The sequence below is a fragment of the Somniosus microcephalus genome, chromosome 23 (assembly GCF_052327205.1).
Source record: "Somniosus microcephalus isolate GS21.2 chromosome 23, FLI_Smic_1.0, whole genome shotgun sequence".
Taxonomy (NCBI): domain Eukaryota; kingdom Metazoa; phylum Chordata; class Chondrichthyes; order Squaliformes; family Somniosidae; genus Somniosus; species Somniosus microcephalus.
This window is the reverse complement of record NC_141009.1, coordinates 18,755,919-18,776,279: the sequence shown is the minus strand read 5'-3', so window position 1 is coordinate 18,776,279 and position 20,361 is coordinate 18,755,919. Positions and strand designations below refer to the sequence as shown.

The window sequence follows — 20,361 nt, the reverse complement described above, 5'->3', positions numbered from 1 at the left end:
CTGGGTTCCTTTTTTGTGTCTGTAGTTTGGGCAGAAAGTTTAAGGTACACATTTATTTGGTTATGGTCTGAGAGGGGGGATTGCTGCCTGACAGTGAATGCGTTGATATCGCAGGGGTCCAGGTCAGTGATTGTATAATCCACCACACTAGACCCAAGAGTTGAGGAATATGTGAGTCTCCCTAAGGAGTCCCCTCTGAACCTACCGTTAACTATGTACAGGCCTAAGGCTCGGCAGAGTTGCACTACCTCCCTACCGCTTTTATTTATTTCACAATCGAGGTTGTTTCGGTTTGCGATGGCTGGTGTGACATATAGAGGGGTCTGGCCAAACACATGGTTGTTGCCCTGTGGGTCTATGAAGTCAGGTTCACATCCTGTCCTTGCATTTAGGTCCCCACATAGTAGCACCTTTCCTTGGGCCTGGAAATGGCTGATTTCCATGTGGAGAGTGTCAAATATCTCCTCTTCAAAATATGGCGATTCTATTGGAGGTATGTAGATCGCACATAAGTAAACATCGTTTTTTACTATTCCTATATTTTTATCTAATTTTAGCCATACGTGTGATTTTCCCTGTTTTATCGGTGAGATGTGTTTGTTCAGTTCTCCTTTATACCACACCAGGATTCCCCCGGAGGTTCTGCCCTTGCGTGTCTTAATGTTCTTTACTGAAGGCACAATAATTTCATGGTACATTGGGGGACAGTGGGTCGGCATGTCCTTTTGGCACCATGTTTCTGTTAACACAATTATATCAATGTCTTTTATAGCTTTTAGGAATTCAGGGTCTGTACTCTTCATCCCAAAAGTTGAGGAGCGGAGGCCCTGGATATTCCAGCAGCTTATGTGGAAAGAACGCATTTATATAGTTCAATAAAACGAAATAAAATGGACCTATTTTGTGGGATGAGTGTGGAAACACTATTTTCTATAATGCTAAATGATGATTTAGTATAAATTTCATGAGGCATGCACATATATCTATCTAATAGTAGTAATAATACTGATAAGATAACAATAATGATAATGATAAATAACAATATTAATAATTTCTCCGGCTTTCTATCAGGCTGTTCAGCATCGTCATGATCTTTCTCAGTTCTTGGTCTACAGTCTGTGGTCTAGAGGGGGGTCTTGGGTTCTGTTGTTGGTTTTGTAAAGGGGGGTGGGGGACATTGGTGGTCCTGTTTGGGTTACGGCTCCCAATGGTAGAGGGGGTGGGAGGGCTGCGTCTTTTGGCAGTGTTTATGAGGTTTTTTGCAAAGACCCACATCCGCTGTTTGAGTAGATGTATTTCGTCATAGAGGTCCCTTGTGTTGATGTTTGGATGATGGGCCAGGTAGACGTTGGGGAAGACAGAACATCTCGTGTCGATCTCCCTGTTGGTGTTGTGGATTATATAGGCTGGGGTGTCCTTTCTGGGCAGTAGTGTGGAGATCACGATCCGCGCCTCGGGGAATTCCTTGCTGGCCTTTTCCGCCATCCTGCTCACCGCCCTAGCAGTCTCTCTCTCTCTCTCTCGCTCACAAACAGGAGTCATTTTCACTTTGAGCTGCCCGTTGAAGTCAATGGAAAGGAAAATCGGTGAGGGTGTATAGTGAGTGGGTGACCGATCGGCAACTGTCAGTTATCTGCCTTGATGTCGTGATGCTCATCCCATCATGATGTGGGGCAGGCTTTTAAAAAAATGTATTTATTCGTTCACGGGATGTGGGCGTCGCTGGCAAGGCTGGCATTTATTGCCCAGCCCTAATTGCCCTCGAGAAGGTGGTGGTGAGCCGCCCTTTGCAAACCGCTGCAGTCCTTGTGGTGAAGGTACTCCCACAGTGCTGACCTTGTCGTAGTGGTTTGGTACAACCGTGTGGCTTGCTCGGCCATTTCAGAGGGCAGTTAAGAGTCACCCACATTGCTGAGAGTTTGGTGTCACATATAAGCCAGACAGAGTAAGGACGGCAGATTTCCTTCCCTAAAGGACATTAGTGAACCAGTTGGGTTTTTAACTACAATCCGGTAGTTACATGGTTAATTCCAGATTTATTTAATGAACTGAATTTAAATGCCCCAGCTGCTGTGGTGGAGATTTGAACTCACGTCTCTGGATTGTTAGTCTAGGTCTCTGGATTACAAGCCCAGTAACATCACCACTATGTTACCGTACCCCTAAATCTCTTCTCAAGGGCAATTAGGGATGGGCAGTAAATGCTTGATGGACCAGCTGGTCTTTTCCTGCCTATCAATTTTGTATGTTCGCACGTCCATATGCCCTCCTGCACCCAAAGTGAAAATTGCTCCCAGAATTTCTCCACAGGAGCCAGAAACTCCCAGCTCCCAGGCTCAAGTGAAATTTCCAATTCAAGCCCCAGGGTCTATATAGATGGGCTGGCCTCCCATAGGGGAAACTAAATAACCAATTTCGGGGTACATTTAGTGAGATGTGTACATTTTTTATGTGCATTATGTTATAAATGTCATTTCAAGCTGTGTGCACTGACCTGAGGGAAGAATAAAAATGTCAGAGGAAATTAATTCAGTTGTGTGGTACTTTTGGTTAGAATGGCCCAGTTTTGAAAAAAAAATGGAGGGGTTTGATTGCTGATTACTTTTCCTCATCGGCACTTTTTGCCACTGTTTGATTCATTCACATTTAATCAACTGACTATTTGATTGGTAACTTAACAGGCAATGGGTTCTTGAAGCCAATTATGACTTTTTGACCTAAGAAAATGTAATGTTTGGAGATACTTCTGAGGTCACACTTGCAAGTGTAAGGCTTTGGAAAGGTGTAATGGGACAGATATGCGTTACTTCAGAGGCTTTTAATTATATAGATAAAGATCCAGAAATATCAGGTTATATATGTATGTGTGACATTGTTACATTAAAATGTGCTAAAAAGTGAATCCTAGTTGATTAGATGGTGTTTGCTCTGCAGTGCATTCTCGTTGTGCATTACGTGAATATCCAAGTGAACAGTTTACAAGTCAGCTTCAAATCATATTAAATGCAAGTGAGAACTTGTGCTAATATAACAACCCATTGTGTTGCTTGAATGGTATCATAGGCATGATAAGATCAACCACAAACTTAAGGGGAAGGGGAAGTGAAACAAAGGCACTGACTTTGCACAATGCTGCTACTGCAATGTACTGACTGCTATAAAGCTGATGGGTTCCAAATGGGGCAATCTTTTACATAGCATAAACAATGAAGGTATTAGTTGCAATTTCATATTACAGTTTCGCATTCAGCCTTTGCAAACATACATGCCATAGTTGCACTTGTCCGATTTACTGCGTGATTTGCAAGGTTTTATTATTGATTGAAGGCAAAGTGGAGGATCGAAGAAAAACCGGGCAACAAAACAAATGATACCTTGCAGAATAAACCATTTCACAATGGGTGGTTCTCGTTCAGATGAGACGTGTCGAATTTGCTTTTGTATTTGGAAAACGTAAATTTACTCCGAGTATGACATTTATTTGCATTTACCACACTAATCTTCGGGCTGGATTTAAACATGGAATGTAAACTTTAAAAAAAATAAACTAACTCGATTAAATGTCAGTAAAATATGATAACATTGATGGAATATACTAATGTTCTGAATGTATTAACCTAAAGATTGTTTACTAACACAATGCAGATTTGCAATACAAATATATATATATAGAGTGTATTTCACCTTGACATTGCATCATTAATAATGAAACAATCGCCTACCTGAAAAGGTGAAAAATGGATCTCGGATTATTCCCAAATCCTTATTTCAGTCTGTTGCCTCTGGTTGGACTTTTACCTCCCAACCTGGTTAGTTTGTTACGTTATCTTGGATACAATTTCAGCGGCCACTGTACTGCACTTAGTGACCATTGTTTAGCTTCATTACCTAGCAACTGGACTGAACCAATTCACGTAATTCACGTTAACCATCTCACTCACGTGTAATATATATATCCATATAATAATTAAGCCGTGGGTCTCCTAAGGCGTTACTCGCAGTTAAATACCATTAAAAATGCGGTCTGTGTGAAAATTGAGTGTTGTAATCATTTGACTGATTTTATTTTTCATGGGTTACATGCCTTTCTTTTAGGCTTGTCTTTCCTTCGGTCCCCTCTGCAAAGATGGTTCTTTTTTATTTTATCTTGGTTTAATTGTCTTTTTGTTAAATGTGATCTCTAAGGATGGGTGACGCTGGCAAGACTACATTTATTGCCCATCCCTATTTACCCTGAGAAGTTGATGGTGGGTCGTCTTCTTAAACCATTGCAGTCCTTGTGGTGATGATGCTCCCATGTTGGTCTAAGGTAGGGAGTTCCAAGATTTTGACCCAGTGAGGATGAAAGAACAATGATGTATGTCCACATCAGAATGGTGTGTGTCGTAAAGAGGACCTTGGAGGTGATGTTGGGCCGTATTTTGCGAGCCCTACAGGTGCGTACGAGATTCGAAGCGCATGTGCTGAAACCCGGCACTTGCGATCTCCTTGACAGATCCTCCGCATCCCCAGGAAAAGGGCCTCTGCGGGTGGAGAGTTGCGCTATTTGCCCAACTTCTGCCCGCTGAAAGGTCGTGGAATTCTTACAAGGCCTGCTTTTACCAGCATAAGAGTTTAAAAAAATAGAAAAATAACATTTTATCACTCACTTATACATTAGAAACTCTGTCCAATAAGGTAAGTTTATATTTAGCCCCATTAAAACATGCAATTTTTTTCAAAAAATTAAATTTTTGTTTAAAATATTTAATTAAATGCCATTTTAATTAATTTTATATATGTAATTTTTTTAAACATTTATTTCATGTGTTTGTGTATTTTTTAAGTCATCCCCAATCATACTTGTGATGAAATAACTCTGTGTTCTGGCATTTGTATTGTCTGTTGTTGTTGTACTTGTTAATGTCTGGAATGTTCTACAGGTGTAACCACTAATGCTCCTCCCTAGCCCCGCCCCTCTGGATCCTCCGGATTGGTGTGAGTCTTACTTATAAGAGCTGGGTCTTACTCATAAGGGCTGGGTCGGTGATGAATGATGGTTGCCCTGTATTAACTTGATGCCATGTTCTTACTTAATAAAAGCCTTTAGTTTTAAGCTTTAACCTCTTGGATTCAGGCCGTTATTTGGCACATCAATACTCATGACAGTTCTGTACAGAACTCGCATAAGTATGAATGGGGATTCCCTTCTTTCATTGGTTGGGCTGGCCCACGTGATCCCAGGGGTGCTTGCGTATGTGGGCCTCTACGCATTTCTACCAGGCGAGGCCCAGGATCGCAAGCCTCCGTATCTCCTGGACCACCAGGTAAATGCGTAGATTTTTTGATGATCCAAGGCATCCACCCGCGGGGAGCCTCCAATCGCAAATTCAGGCCTGTTGTTCCCATGACCTTGCTACTCTTGTCCTTTAGAGTCTGAGAGGCAAGGGGTTGAGGTGCTGTTTTTCTATTGCCCATTCTATCATAGAATTCATTTTAATTGTGGTGCCTTTGGTTGATCCTTACACCTCTTATATAAAATCCTTGTTGCCTATTGTTCAACACTCCCAAGCCCCATTCCAACTTCCTCTCTGAGATGCCCTCCCTTCTCTTAGCCTTTGCACTAAGTCACTCTTTGTCCTTTCAAATTACACACCAAATTCCCCAGCTCCCTCTCTTCTGACTTAATTGCATTTTTGGCAATCAATCTCACCTATATCTTTGGCCACTCCTTTGACCTCATGGCCTCTCTGTATTCAAAGACTGGCTCTCTAGCAAGGGTATCTCTGACTACTTGATCACTGCAATCTCCTGACCCATCCTCTCATCAAACACCACATACCAGGAGCTCATTGGACATTTTTGTCTCCAAGATCACCCATGTAGCTGCCTCCTCTTCCTCCCACCTCCTCTGTTGCCCACCTATCCACCCTAGCCCTGAACCCCTGTCTTTCTGCAGTCTTTCCCCTTGCCCTCTCCAAGCTTATCTTGTCTGTAAAATTCTCTTCCCATTCAAAACTTGACCTCGACTCCACTTCCTGGACCCTAGTTTTCTCTGCACAGGCACCATCCCTCTCCCCTTATAAAACCACCACCATCATCTCACTCCTCAAAAAAACCTACCCTTGGCCCATCCATCCTCTCCAACTGTCGAGCCTCTTCAATCTTCCTTTCTAAGGTGTTGAAATGTGTAGTCATTTCCCATGTCTGTGCCCATCTCTCCGAAAACTCTTTGCTCAAATCCTTCCAGTCTAGCTTCTGACCTTATAGCCAAAGTTAGGGCTCAGATCACATCACAAGCCCATGAGAATAAATGGTTTATTAATGCCATCCTAACCCCAATTTAAAATCATTTATAGTAACATGGATGATTAGAAGAAACAAGTCTACTTTAGTCTTGAACTCTAGATGACATTATAAACCATGAAAACACACGTGGAATTTTTACTAAAAAAGATTTTTCATTTATATACTGTCTTGGCACATCTCTCGGAAATGTTCTGGGGCACTTGCATACAATAAATTGCTTTGAAATGCAGTCACACTGTTACATAGCCTAACATCACTTGAACCCTGAGAAACTGTTTACAATGGTCCTGAGAATGACAACAAAGGGGAATGGGACCAAGCTCAGAAAAGGGAAGATGAATGGACATATCAAACTATTTCACACAAAGTTATGATGTTTGGAATGAGTGCCTTAGGGACGCTAGTGAGATTGATAGCATCAATAATTTTAAAAGGGAGTTGGACAGGCGTTTGGAGAGACAATTGAAGGGTGTAAGTAGCGAACTTTGTATTCTGTGCTGGAACTCTGAGGCCAGCCAGATGGACCAAAAATGGTATTTTCTGCTCCTGTACATGTCTGTGTACTATAGGAATGATCTAGAGCCTAACTCTCAAAAATTACTACATTCAAGTTTGAAGCATGTTGGTATATAGACATGCTACAATTAGCAACATTAGGGGTATCAATGGAATGGGAAATAGGGTGGGTTCTATAAAAGTGTGGGGGGGGGGGGGGGGCTCTGGTCAGCCAGGTTACAACCCAGGTGGTGAAGTGGAAAATGACCCCCATTGAGTTTAAAGATTTTTGAAACTCAGCATTTTGATAATACTGTACTAACAATCCACCCTCCAGGGATGATTAGTACATTATTTATTACCTTTGTATGTAGAACTCCTGCAGTAGCAATATCAATATATAAGTTCAACAGAAAGCCAATTATAAAGGAAAATACATTATCTTTTCATGACTTACTTATAGTGTACAATAGCAAAATACTGCGGATGCTGGAAATCTGAAATAACAACAGAAAATGCTGGAAACACTCAGCAGGCCAGGCAGCATCCGTGGAGAGAGAAACAGAGTTAACGTTTCAGGTCTGTGACCCTTCATCAGAACTGTTCTGACAGAACAGGCCTGATAAAATCATGTTTCCTTTCCAACAATACCTATAAATTAATATGTCTACTGGCAAAAAGTAATGTTTATATGTGATCACTGAGTAAGGTGGGAAAAGGTGACAAAATAATCACTGAGTAGGTGGGAAAAGATGACAAAATAATGAATGGCCACCTTCTTTATATTTCTGACAAGACAAGCAAGGTATATGAAACATATAACACTAAATGCTGAGCACACCAGTATTAATTAGTGTTCATAACCATAAAAGAAATAAAAACCAATATTATATATTAAGATTATAGTTTCTTTGTTATTAAAATTTTCTCTCCTTTTCTCCTGAAATGTCAACTTTCAGCAGGGTAAGTATTTGACGTGGGCAGCAACAGCCCTGCAAGTGGACATTCTTTACATGTATTCATTCCACCATGAAGATTATCACAGCTGAGTTCTGTCATGTCCTCAACCAATGTCCACATGCACATTTTACAGCAGGGGTCACTGCATAGTGATTAGTGAAGGAAACCTATCTGACTGTCTGTCACTCTAAATGACCTCCCACCTCCCACTGGGTCAAAATGCTTGACTTGCTTAGCATAGGTGCCCATTAGGTAACAAGGTGACCTTTACACACTCAACTTCCACCTACAAGTGTTTTTACCTTACAAAAAGCCAAGCATAGTATGTAGTGCCTGTATGTCATCATACTCATGATGTGATCCATGCTAAGAAGTATGTATTACTGCAAGTTGTACTAACCAAAGGTAATTTGGCTCTTTTTGCTTTCTATTGCAAGGATAATAATGTGAGAGAACTGTAACAGGTGCTGGACCCAAAACCTCTCACTCTCTCACACCTTATCAGTAAGGAGTGCTGTAAATTCATAGGATGGAGGCCATAGATCGTGTCGGAGACAGGGGTGTAGGAGGGTATGTGGAAGCTATGAGTGAGTGGGCAAAACTGTATCAAATGGAGTTCAATGTGGGGAAGTGTGAGGTCATCCACTTTGGATCCAAGAAAGACAAATCAGAATATTTTCTTAATGGTGAGAAACTAGAAACTGTGGAGGAGCAAAGAGATCTGGGTGTCCATGAACACAAATCATTAAAAGTTAGTGCACAGGTAAAAAAAGTAATAGATCCAATATTCACTACAAGCCCACTGACTCCCACAGCTACCTGGACTACACTTCCTCCCACCCCACCTCCTGTAAGGACTCTATTCCATTCTCCCAGTTTCTCCGCCTCCGCCGTATCTGCTCCGACGATGCCACCTTCCACACCAGTGCTTCCGACATGTCTTCCTTTTTCCGCAACCGAGGATTCCCCTCTACCGTGGTCGACATGGCCCTCGACCGTGTCCGTTCTATCTCACGCACTTCTGCCCTCACCCCTGCCCCTCCATCCCGGAACCACGATAGGGTTCCCCTTGTCCTCACCTTTCACCCCACCAGCCTCCACATTCAACGGATCATCCTCCGCCATTTCCACTACCTCCAAAGTGATCCCACCACCAAACACATCTTCCCCTCCCTTTTCAGCATTCCGTAGGGACCGCTCCCTCCGAGACCCCTAGTCCACTCCTCTATCACCCCCAACAGCCCTTCCCCTTCGCCTGGCACCTTCCCGTGCAAGCGCAGGAGATGTAACACCTGCTCCTATACCTCCCCCCTTCCCACTGTCCAGGGCCCCAAACACCCCTTCCAGGTGAAACAGTGATTCACTTGTACTTCTTGCAATCTAGTATACTGTATTCGCTGCTCACGATGCGGTCTCCTCTACATTGGGGAGACCAAACGCAGATTGGGTGACCGCTTTGCGGAACACCTCCGTTCAGTCCGTAAGGGTGACCCCGAGCTTCCGGTCGCCTGTCATTTTAATTCACCGCTCCATTCCCACTCGGACCTCACCGTCCTTGGCCTCTTGTATTGTTCCACGGAAGCTCAACGTAAACTCGAGGAACAGCAAATCATCTTCCGATTAGGCACTTTGCAGCCTCCCGGACTCAATATCGAGTTCAATAATTTCAGATCATAACCTCGGCCTCTATTACTTTTTTCCTTTTAATTTTTTCCACCCCTTTGTTTTGGGTCCTCCTTCCCCCGCCCCCTCCTTTCCTTTTGTTTCTCTCTCTCACCTGGCAGCTGTCCTTATCCTGCCAGTATACTTCACACCTAATCTCAGCTGCCTTTTGTCTCCACGGGTCCATTACCATCTCATCTGGCTTCTAATACCTTTTATTGTCTCCTTTTCTTCTTTTGTTCGATTGCAGCTTTGCCTTCGATCTTTTTATTTTCTTTCCAGTTTTGAAGAAGGGTTTCAACCCGAAATGTCAACTCAAATTTCTCTCCACGGATGTTGCCTGACCTGCTGAGTTTTTCCAGCATTCTCTGTTGTTATTTTGGATTTCCAGCATCTGCAGTATTTTGCTATCGTAATCAAAAAGGCTAATGGAATGTTGGTCTTTACTTGGGGTTGGAATACAGGGGAGGAAGTTATGCTTCAGTTGTACAGAGCCTTGGTCAGACCCTATCTGGAGTACTGCATTCAGTTCTGGCCACTGCACCTCAGGAAGGATGTATTGGCCTTGGAGAGTGTACAGCGCAAATTCACCAGAATTATGCTGGCGCTTAAAGGGTTAAATTATGGACACATTGCAGAAACTTGGCTTGTAGAAAGTTATGGAGTGATTTAATCAAGATGTTTAAAATGACAAAAGGTTTCAATAGGGTAGATACAGAGAAACTATTTCCTCTGGTGGGGAATCCAGAACAGAGGGCACTATCTTAAAATTAGACACAAAATTTACATTTAGAAAAGTGTGATGCCCATGTTTGACATGAATTAGATGCACTGTTTCTTCATATATACTAGCAGGTTGTCTGCAACTTTACTCAAATAAAAGTCAGGTGCATTATACCATGAAGCAGCAGTATGTTTCACTGTTGTCTCTGTCTCTTGCTCACTCTCGCACATTCCATTCATAAACCAAAATGTTTCTTTGCCGTATTAAATTCTTGGGCATGTGTACCCGTAAAATTTCCAAAAATACCCCTTAATATTTTTTGCAGTGAATTAATTTTCTGCAAAAATATTTAATAAAATATATTTTCAACTTCCTTCTGCCCCACTATTTTCAATATATAATTAGATAAATATTCTTTCCATGCATCACCTTATTGTGCCACATCTTCTTTGTACACAGAGATGCATTTATTCGTACGTTATTCCCACAAGCTCTTAGTAAGAGCTGAACAGCACCATCTTGTGGGGCCAGATGACATTTTCACTGTTAGATTTGCTTTGTTTTGTAATATGTTGCAGAATTATATACTTTTTAAAGGTATTTCTTCCAACTAATCTTTAGCCTAATGAAAATCCAGTTGTACGCAACAGAATTCTGAAGTGGGTTAAACGTTAATTTGTTGCAGAAATAGAAAATGCAGGATATGCACATGGGGTACATCAGAATTTATAAAGAGTTAATATTTTGGGAGGAACACTTTATCAGAACTGACACAATGCAAGAGAGCCCCTTTGTAAGGTTGTCCAAAACAAGAGGGAAGGCAGGACAACAGGTAAAGATCAAGGTATGCTAAATTTAACAATTCTGGTTTCTTCCAGCACTCTTTATTGGGTACACAGCAAAAATTCAAAATCTTAGCAATTCCATCTAGAGCCTTTCAACTAAGTCTCTGATGAATGTAGGTGGGTGCTTGACTCCTGGAACCACTCCCACTGCCATGATGCAGAATCAGGTAGATGGAAAAGGAGCTTAACATCCTAGGACTGCTGACCAGAGATATTAGGGGTGAATTTCAGACCACATCACGGAAGACCTCTCCTGGTCCCTCAATACCTCCTCTCTGGTGAAGAAGGCCCAGCAGCGCCTATATTTCCTAAGGAGGCTGAAGGGATGTAACCTGTCACCCCTGATCCTCTCTAACTTTTACCGCTGCACAATAGAGAGCATCCTGACGAACTGTATCACAGTATGGTATGGCAGCTGTAGCTACTATGACTGGAAAGCCCTGCAGCGGGTAGTCAAAACTGCCCAACGCATTACCGGCACCCGGCTACCGACCATAGAGCACATATACCAGAAACGCTGTTTACGGAGGTCACAGACCATCATCAAAGACCCTACCCACCCCAGCCACAGTCTGTTCACCCTCCTGTCATCTGGGAGATGCTACAGATGCATTCGCACCCGTACGACCAGATTTAGGAACAGCTTCTTTCCCAGGGCTGTCATCCTACTGAACTCCACAAATAAACTCTAAAGCCTGCACATCTGCCAATGCACTTTATTATGGTTATGTTTATGTTAATGTATTACAAGCCAAATGTATGCTGAATGTTTAAATGTCTTAATCAAAATGTACACTCTCGGGAGCCGCAAGCCTACATTTCGTTGTACTGCACTTGTGCACTAACAATGACAATAAAGTTGATTATTATTATTATTATTATTTAACCCTACTCACTCAGCAAACACCTGGCGGGTGGGCAGTTAAAATCGCTCTGGTTCTTATTTGTCCAAAAACCGCCAGGATTGCAACATCTGGAATTTGAAGCTGCTCTCCTGAGCAGGCAGCTCCCGGAGCCAGCAGGGTCCTTCTTTACATATGCATGTGGCGGCCCAATGGCATCATTGAGACCCGACTGTAATTTTAACAAAAGGCCTGTGCAGGGAATCCACCTGGAGTTAAAATCGGGGTCTTTCCTTCATGTCATGTCAATTAGAGGTCAGGCTGGATTTTTTCTTTAAAGTGCAGCTCCTGAGGTTAATTGGTTGAGTGTGACACTTAACAGGTGACAGACAGTAAGTGCATGCTAGACACGCCAATTTTACAATACAGGGTATTACTAGTAGATGCCCTGTGGTGTTGCTCATGGTGAGTCAGAGGATATGGTGTTTTATAACAGTAGGGGTGTTATGCAATGTAATACACAACATATTATCAGGGTTACTGATTTTTGGTGACTGAATAAGTGAAACTGCATTTTAATCACATGACATTCTGGGATTTTTGGTATTGAATTTCATGATTCTGTCCACTTTTCTGTGAAAACTGTAAATAGGTGGCCTTAATTATTCTATGTTCCTTTACTTGTGCACTCACTTTTACCTCTTTTCTTTTAAAACATTTATGATACAAAGCAAGGCCTTAGGCAACATGTACTAGGCTGGAGGAAGGCATCTAGGGTTTTGCAGAACTGGTGTGGGTGTCCTGGAGCTTGGCAACACTGTGGCAGGGTAGCCAATTTCCATCTGAAAGAAAGAAAGAACTTGTATTTACATAGTGCCTTTCACATCTCCATCTGTCTAAAATGCTTCACAGCCAATGAAGTATTTTTGAAGTGTAGTCACTGTTGTAATAATATAGGTAAATGTGGCAGCCAATACAAGCACACCAAGGTCCCACAAACAAAAATGAGATGACGGACCAGAAAATTTGTTTTAGTGGTGTTGGTTGAGGATCAATGTTGGCCAGGATGCACTTTAGAAGCAGTTTTGGCCTACTAGAAGGTTCTAAAATTGCCTTTCTTTGTTCTTCTTTATCCACATAGCTGCATTAATTCAAATATTTTTGATTGTAAAGTATGAACAAAGCACAGCCCATCCATAGTTAGTCCTTTTCTTTATAAAGTGCTTTCCTTAAAAGCTTTTAAAATTCAGTTCCATTTTGCCTATAAAAAGCTCATCATTGTACAGCATAAAGACAGAGAAAAACAGAACACTGTATTAACTAAAATATTCTATTAACTAGCATTGTTTCAAATTCTGAGTCTATAAAGAATAATTAGTTTTGAACCAATAAAATAATAACCACAACTACTTCCATCTATATAGAACCTTTAATGTGGAAAAATGTCCCTAGGTGTGTAATTTTTTTAAAAAAGTCAAAGAATGAGATATTAGGTGACTAAAAGATTGGTCAATGGTGGGATTTAAGGAGAGTCCGGAAGGACGAGAGGGAGGCAGAGAGGTGGAGAGGTTTAGGGAGGAATTCCAGAGCACGGGACCTAAGCGGCTGAAAGCATGGCTGCCAATGGTAGGGCAAAGGGCGAGTGTATGGACAAGAGGCCAGAGGAATGGAATGGGTGGGGGTGGGGGTGGGAGGAAGTTACAGAGATAGGGAGGCATGAGGCCATGAAAGAATTTAAACATGAGGATGAGAATTTTTAATCTGAAGCATTGGGGCCTGAGAGCCAATGTAGTTCAGCAAGGATAGGGGTGATGGGTAAACAGAACTGGGTGTAGGATAGTATATGGGCAATAGAGTTTTGGAAGAGCTGAAGTTTACACAGAGTGGAGGATGGGAGACCAACCAGGTGAGCTTTGGAATAGTCGAGCCTGGAGATGATAAAGGCATAGGTGAAGATTTCAGCAGCAGATAGACTGAGGTAGGGGTGGAGGTGGGGGATGTTATGGAGATGGAAGTAGGCAGTTATTGTGACAGAGAGGATATGGGGACAAAATCTCAGCTTAAGTCAAATAGAATGCTCAGGTTGCGAGCAGTCTGCTTCTGCTAAGACAGTGGTCAGGGAGAGTGATGGAATCGGTGGTAAAAGTATGAAGTTTGTGATGGGACAAAGACAATGGCTTTGGTCTTCTCAATATTTAATTATGATTTCAGGGAAATTTGCCAGAATGCATCAGGGAGATTTTATTTAGATGTATTTCCTTCTGTCCCGTTCTTCCAAAATCAATGGTTTGTATAAAATTGAAACTAAATTACAAAAAAATTTCCCCCTTGTGGTTTTGGTTAGGACAGTTTTGGTGCTGTGGCAAGGGTGGAAACTTGATTGGTTGTTTCAAACAGGGAGCTGTAGTAAAGGTTGGCATGGAATTGGGAGGCATAGCAACCTACAGACAAAAAAAAATCAGAGGTGGACATCCTGTCGCAAATTGTCACTTTTTTTGAGAATTTGCAAAACAAAAATTCAAATTTGCACTCCTGTCCCACTACTGTTTTCTTACTGAAATTGTTAATTCCTAGGGCATCAGGCTAGTGGTGGTGGGGGATTGTTTCCTGTGATACTACTCTAAATCCACCAATAATAGCACAGGGAATAACCTCCGGTTCAGTAAGAAGACAATTGTAGCCAGCATCACTTGAAAGAAAGCCTCCTATCCTCCTCCATGCTGCATACCTTGGCCCCATCCACCCTGCTCCAAGTTTGGTTGCTCCAAACCTGCTGATCATCTTTACCAATTTACCTGCTTTGAACTTTAAAACGCTATGCTGACTGCCCCTATCCTCTACCAATCCCAGGTTCGCTGGCCGCTCTTGCTGGTGGCAAACTGATTGTTTGCTTTTAAAGTTATCAGTGTTAATATATTTGCTGCTTAAAAATTACTTAGAAGAGCAGCCAGCAGGGATACTGTTAGGTGGAATAAGTGATGGAAACAAAGAAAAGTGAAATGGTGAGGATGGCAAGGGGCAACAGTGAGAGGGAGAGAAGGGTGAGGGATGTCAGGACAACTGTGAGGAAAATGGTGAGGGACAACAATGAAGGGAGGTGGAAAATAAGGGAAAAACATGGAGGGAGGGGACAAGATAGGGCAAAGGGGAAGCAGTAAAGTGAAATCAGGAGGAGCAAGAGTAAGGGGTGAGGGAAAGAAAGGGAATGGTTGGAAAAACACGACAATTAAATCATTTTGCACCAGAATTTTGCTCCAACAAAATTAGGTGCGCCCACTCCAGAAGGTGTTCTGCCAAATTGCGGGCTTCTTTACTATATTCGTTTCAAAATATTTAATCTTCCAATTCTCTTAATTGAAGTGATTTGTTAACCCTGTCCCTTTCGTTGAAGAAAACTCTGCTGCCGCTGAAAGCATCGCCGAAAAGTTGGATGCTTTGACTCGAGCCCTCAAAACTCTCCGCGGCTTCGCGGCCGCCGCAAAATGGCGACTCGGAAGCGGGTAGTTTAGGGGGGATTTGCAAGTTGGAGAGAGCTATGGTGCAGTTAGCAAATATTAATATTAATATATATATATTTGCATTATTTCTTTGGAGGAGACTCCACTGGTCAGCTGGGGAGACTCCAGTCACAACATCTCAGTCTCCATAGCAACGGGAACGCCGAATCAGTTTGCGCACCGTATAACACGCTCGCTCAGAAGCAGCAACACTTTAAATCACTAAATAAATAGGTTGGAAGTTTTTTTTTACCCTTTGGTTTCGCTGCGACAGTTGTCGGTGTCAACTCTTTTCAACATCCGAGCCGTTTGAACTTTGCCGCCGCCGCGTCAGATCGTTGCCAAGGTAACGCGGCCTACACCTGAAACGGGCGCTTGGCGTTTAGGCGCAGAAGAAAACATAACTGCTGAAACTGGGCGGTCTCCATCGCTTCGTGAATCCCTTAATTGAACGGGCCTCGTCCCCAACGTCTATGTTTTATTATTTTTAATCTTAAAAAAAGAAATGGGCGCACGCCAGAAGTCGTTGCGGATTTCCCCAGAGCTCGGGGTCTACGCGGAGAAACACGAAGTATTTCAGATGCTGCAGGTAAACAGCGCCAATGTTTGTCATTTATTATCATATCAATGTCATTATAGATCTTATACGTGTAATAGTTTTTCTTTGCTCTGAAATTAAAATCTGCGGCTTTCTTGTTCAGTTATTGCGGGTAAATTGTTGCTGTTTTTGTAGGTGCGAAGTTGTTGCAGCGGATATCAAGAAGCATCAACATGAAGTCTCAGTCCTTTTAGTTTTAACATAGAACCTATTTTGATGTAATTCGCTTCTGAAAATACAGGTAGCTGCATGTGTTTGACTAGTTTGGTGATCGGTGTCACTCTTTTTGATCACCTGTCTCACTCAGTATTAACATTTTGTCAATGTTAACAGCTCTGGAAAAGTTTCAAGTAGGATCAATATCTGTCTAAAAGTCTGGTGTCTACTGCTTCTCCTTCACAATTCAAAATGTCAGAAGTATTGAAGGGGAGAAAGAAAGCAATTATTCCTGCTGGTTTCTTCTAAACTAAAACCAGGAATTTACAAACACGCACGTCTAGTGACAACAGCGTTGTCAATAGCGGTTTCTAACTCTAACCATTAACTCCCAATCCTAACCCAAATAATTCCCAATCTTAACTTTAACCATTAACTCCCAATCCTAACACTAACATTAACTCCCAATCCTAACTCTAACCATTAACTCCCAATCCTAACTGTAACCATTAACTCTAAATCGTACTGTATCAATAACGTGATACAGGATAGGATGCGGTGTGAGTAGTCATTGTGGCATGATTGATGATGCAAGTCGGCTGCATTGTCAATGGTCACTTCGTTTAAAAATAGTCAGATGCATTGCAAATCCATTTAAAGATGTGGAACTGTGATTCATGTTTTCATGGTGTGAGCTATAAAAACGAGTCTCACTCTAACCCTGAGGGGAAACTTGATAGATCTGTTCTTTTCACCTCCCAGACAAAAGTAAAGGCAGATATCGAGTAGTAGAAGTATTTCCATGTTACAGCGACTGATTTTCTGCAATGAAATTGCCCAACTTTATATTTTTGTGTCGTATAGAAAATACAAAACGCATGGAAATGTTCCACACAAATTATTATATGATTTACGGTTTTGCATATTTCCAATGAAACATGAATAAAGATGAGCTATGCTTGAATAAGGGGACACAGCACAACTGTTTTTGCTATAGTTACAGTTCAGCTAATTGGTCATGCTTATGTTTAGAAGAAAACATGGACTGGGAAATGGCTTTTGAACCCATCACGTCTATTTGTTCAAAAGCAAAATACTGCAGATGCTGGAAATCTGAAATAAAAACAGAAAATGCTGGAAATACTCAGCAGGTCAGGCAGCATCTGTGGAGAGAGAAACAGAGTTGATGACCCTGGTCAGAACTGGAAAAGGCTGGAGATGCAACCGGTTTTTAAGCATGTGTAGGGGCCCGGAAAGGGGGGAGGGGAGGAAAGAACAAAAGGGAAGGTCTGTGACTGGGTGGAAGGCAGGAGAGATTAAAAGACAAAAGGGATGATGGTGAAAGGCAAAAGGAGATGGTAATGGAACAAGTTAAGAAACAAAAGATGGCTCTAGATGAAGTCTAAATGGCGATGGCAGAATGAAAGACAGCTGCCATGTGAGAGAGAAAAAAATGGAAAAAAAAGACAGGGGCAGAGGTTATGGTCTGAAATTGTTGAACTCGATGTTGAGTCCAGTCTATTTGTTCCACAGACCATTTTGTGGTGGAAATGACATTGACCCAGGATTGTATGATATTTAGGTAGACCAAATATAGCTGATCATGTGACTAATTTAGTGTCACGACACCAAATAATTTTGGAAATTGGACCAAAAGATGGGATCATTTTGGCTTAATATAAGTATTTATATTCAACAAAATATTAAATGTATAGAGATTGAACTGAACAGGTAAATTTATTATATCCTTAAACTGAAAAGTTAAATGTGATTGATTCATATGCGTGTCAAAACAACAGTATAAAAATATTGAGTGGGTTGGAGGAAAGTGTTAATTATTGGGGTAAGCATGGACTGTCGAAGGAGTTAAATTGATGATCTAAATAGTCTTTTCTTATTCCAAACTTTCCTATGCTCTTATGATTGAAGATTTATATACCAATTTTCTCCTGTCATTTAGGTCCAGGCATGTGGAATATCATTCCCAGTCTGGGAGCAGGTGGGAGAGCTTCTCATGATTTTTAAGAAGGTCAACAAGAGCATTATTTGTTGCTTTCATATCTGTGAGGAAGTGTCTTAACTCCACTTGCCACCTCCCCCCCCCCCCCTCCCCCCTGGCAGTTCCAAGATCAAGTGTGAAATCACTGTTGGAAATTGTAGGTTTGAATCCATATCTTATCACTCTGTTAGTTCTCCAAAGTGCTGCACTACCCAGCTGCCACCATTATAATGAAATATAGACTGCTAGGCTCATTGTGAAATTAGGCTTGAAAAGTTTTGTTTAGTTGAAATGTATATTAAAAATATTCTATATCTGCATGTTTTAGTGCATTTAATGATCAACCAACATTTTCATTAACATATATCCCATAGAAACCTGTTTCTCTACTGGGGGGAAAAAAGAAAAGAAAGACTTGCATTTATATAGCGCCTTTCACGACCACCGAACATTCCAAAGTGCTTTACAGCCAATGAAGTACTTTTGAAGTGTAGTCACTGTTGTAATGTTGTAACCTGGGGGCCAGATTTGGTTGAGCTCATAACTATGAAGCAGCTACTGTCGTAAGGTTTTGCATTTGTAATAACTGGAGGTTGTCAGCAAGAGTAGTTAAGGCCAAGAAGCTGGACTGATTTAAGAAATAATTTGTTGCTGTAATGAGAAGATTGTAGGGTTGGTCTTCGGGAAAGGCAGCGATCAATGGGCTGAAGAGTTCCCTTCATCTGAGTCTATCTTGTGATCTTAGGACGGAAGACATATCCAGCCGAACCTATTTATTACAAAAATGACTTCTTTTCAATCTTTTTTTCAGCCTGGCACTGTACTTGTGCCTAATTCCTGCATACAATACACATGTATACACAAGGCTAACAGGGCGAGATGTATAGATGGGGGTTATCAGCAGGAAGTGTAACCATTTTTTAACTTATTTTCTTGTGTCCTTCAGAGAATGTTGCAGTGTCTGCTAGTGGATAAACCAATGGATCCCATTCAGTATATGATAGATCATCTTCAAAAAGAAAACGATGAAGGTGAGGACACTATTTTTCATCTCAGTGGAAATATGAATGTTTTTCTAAAATGGTTTTCAGGCTTTTTCAAAACTTTAGCACAGGACTAATTGTATTGTGATAAGTTGCAAACATTAGAGAGTCTTATCAAAGAAAAAACTAACATTGCCAGAGTATCATTGCTTGGCATTGTGGATTGGACTAACCAGAGTTAGACCTCCTGGTTGAGGATGTCTAGAGAAAAGTAGCTTTGTTGAGGGAAAATAGGGGAGGAGAAAAAAAATTAATTCCTTTATAAATCATTATGTCACTCCTGACCTAAGACCATACTTTGCCCTACAATCCAGAGGCTGCAATGATTTATATCTTATTGTAAACACATCTTGTTCCAGTTTCCGTTAATTCATCATTTTACGAGAAAACATTTATAAATGATTGTACTTTAACTTTATATATAATTTTTAATAGTGTGATCAGAATTTGTTGTGTCAGATTATGCGATCTTAAGAACCCCAGTTGATGCCTTTCAGTTCTATAACACACAGGGGTCCCCAAAATGACATTGTATTATTTGAGGGAAAGGACTAGAACTTATAGACTTCAAATAATCACTGAAATGCTTTTGAAAATTTGGTTACAAATAAAACTATTTATGCATATGCGCTTCATGTTGTGTTTCAGTGTCTTTATTTTAAAACTGATGGGTGCACTACTTGTGCATACCTGCACGCCAGTATAACAGCTGTGTACAACATTTCGTGTCTGAAAATGTGGTTGCAGTCTTGTCAGTTAGAAATCTACAAGGGAAGTAATCCAATTATAGAATGATTTTGTTTCCTTTTATTGAAAAATATGACCTAGGGCAAGTATAGCTTTTTTTTGTATGGAATAAACAATTACAATAGCCCAAGGCAGTGTTTCCCCCAAACAAGAGTTTGACCTCATGTTAATAATAGAATAATTCTGCTTTTCACTGATCCCTTAACTGGAGAATCTGAGTGTAAAGGCTTGAATCACCTGAGGATTTATTCTTACAGATGAGATTAGACAATCCTCAAAAGAGTCTTGTCTGCCAAAGAAAAATCTGCTTTGAAGTAGTTTGAAAGAAATTTACTGATGATGGCGCTAGAGGTTGTTTTGTGCTGATTGTATTGAGTTTAAATAATTCATTGTTTTCTGTATTTACTTTGAACAGAAAGCAACACATTTACATATTGGATTCAGTTATGTTATTCCTGTGGCACCCATGTTGGTTCTGCATTAAATTAAATTTCAAGATAATATT

The 20,361-nt window shown here is 41.2% G+C and overlaps 2 protein-coding genes across 6 annotated transcripts in view; one reads left to right on the top strand and one right to left on the bottom strand.

The window, feature by feature from the left end:
• The window catches only part of spaca9 (sperm acrosome associated 9), a 48,414-nt gene extending 38,929 nt beyond the window's left edge, over nt 1-9,485 (bottom strand). The window contains exon 1 of one of the 3 annotated variants that reach the window (XR_015073343.1): nt 3,723-3,855. The gene's annotated coding sequence lies outside the window, so the exon portion shown is untranslated. Of the gene's footprint in view, nt 1-3,722; nt 3,857-9,293 lie in introns of those variants that run through there. The other 2 variants (XM_085965543.1, XM_085965542.1) reach the window with 2 other exon arrangements.
• Nucleotides 9,486-15,787: 6,302 nt separating this feature from the next.
• The window catches only part of ak8 (adenylate kinase 8), a 235,233-nt gene continuing 230,659 nt past the window's right edge, over nt 15,788-20,361 (top strand). For all 3 annotated transcript variants that reach the window (XM_085965537.1, XM_085965535.1, XM_085965536.1), the window contains exons 1-2: nt 15,788-15,902; nt 19,013-19,097. In XM_085965537.1, coding sequence (XP_085821663.1) covers nt 15,819-15,902; nt 19,013-19,097 — 169 coding nt within the window. In that variant the 5' untranslated portion in view covers nt 15,788-15,818. The remainder of the gene's footprint in view (nt 15,903-19,012; nt 19,098-20,361) is intronic.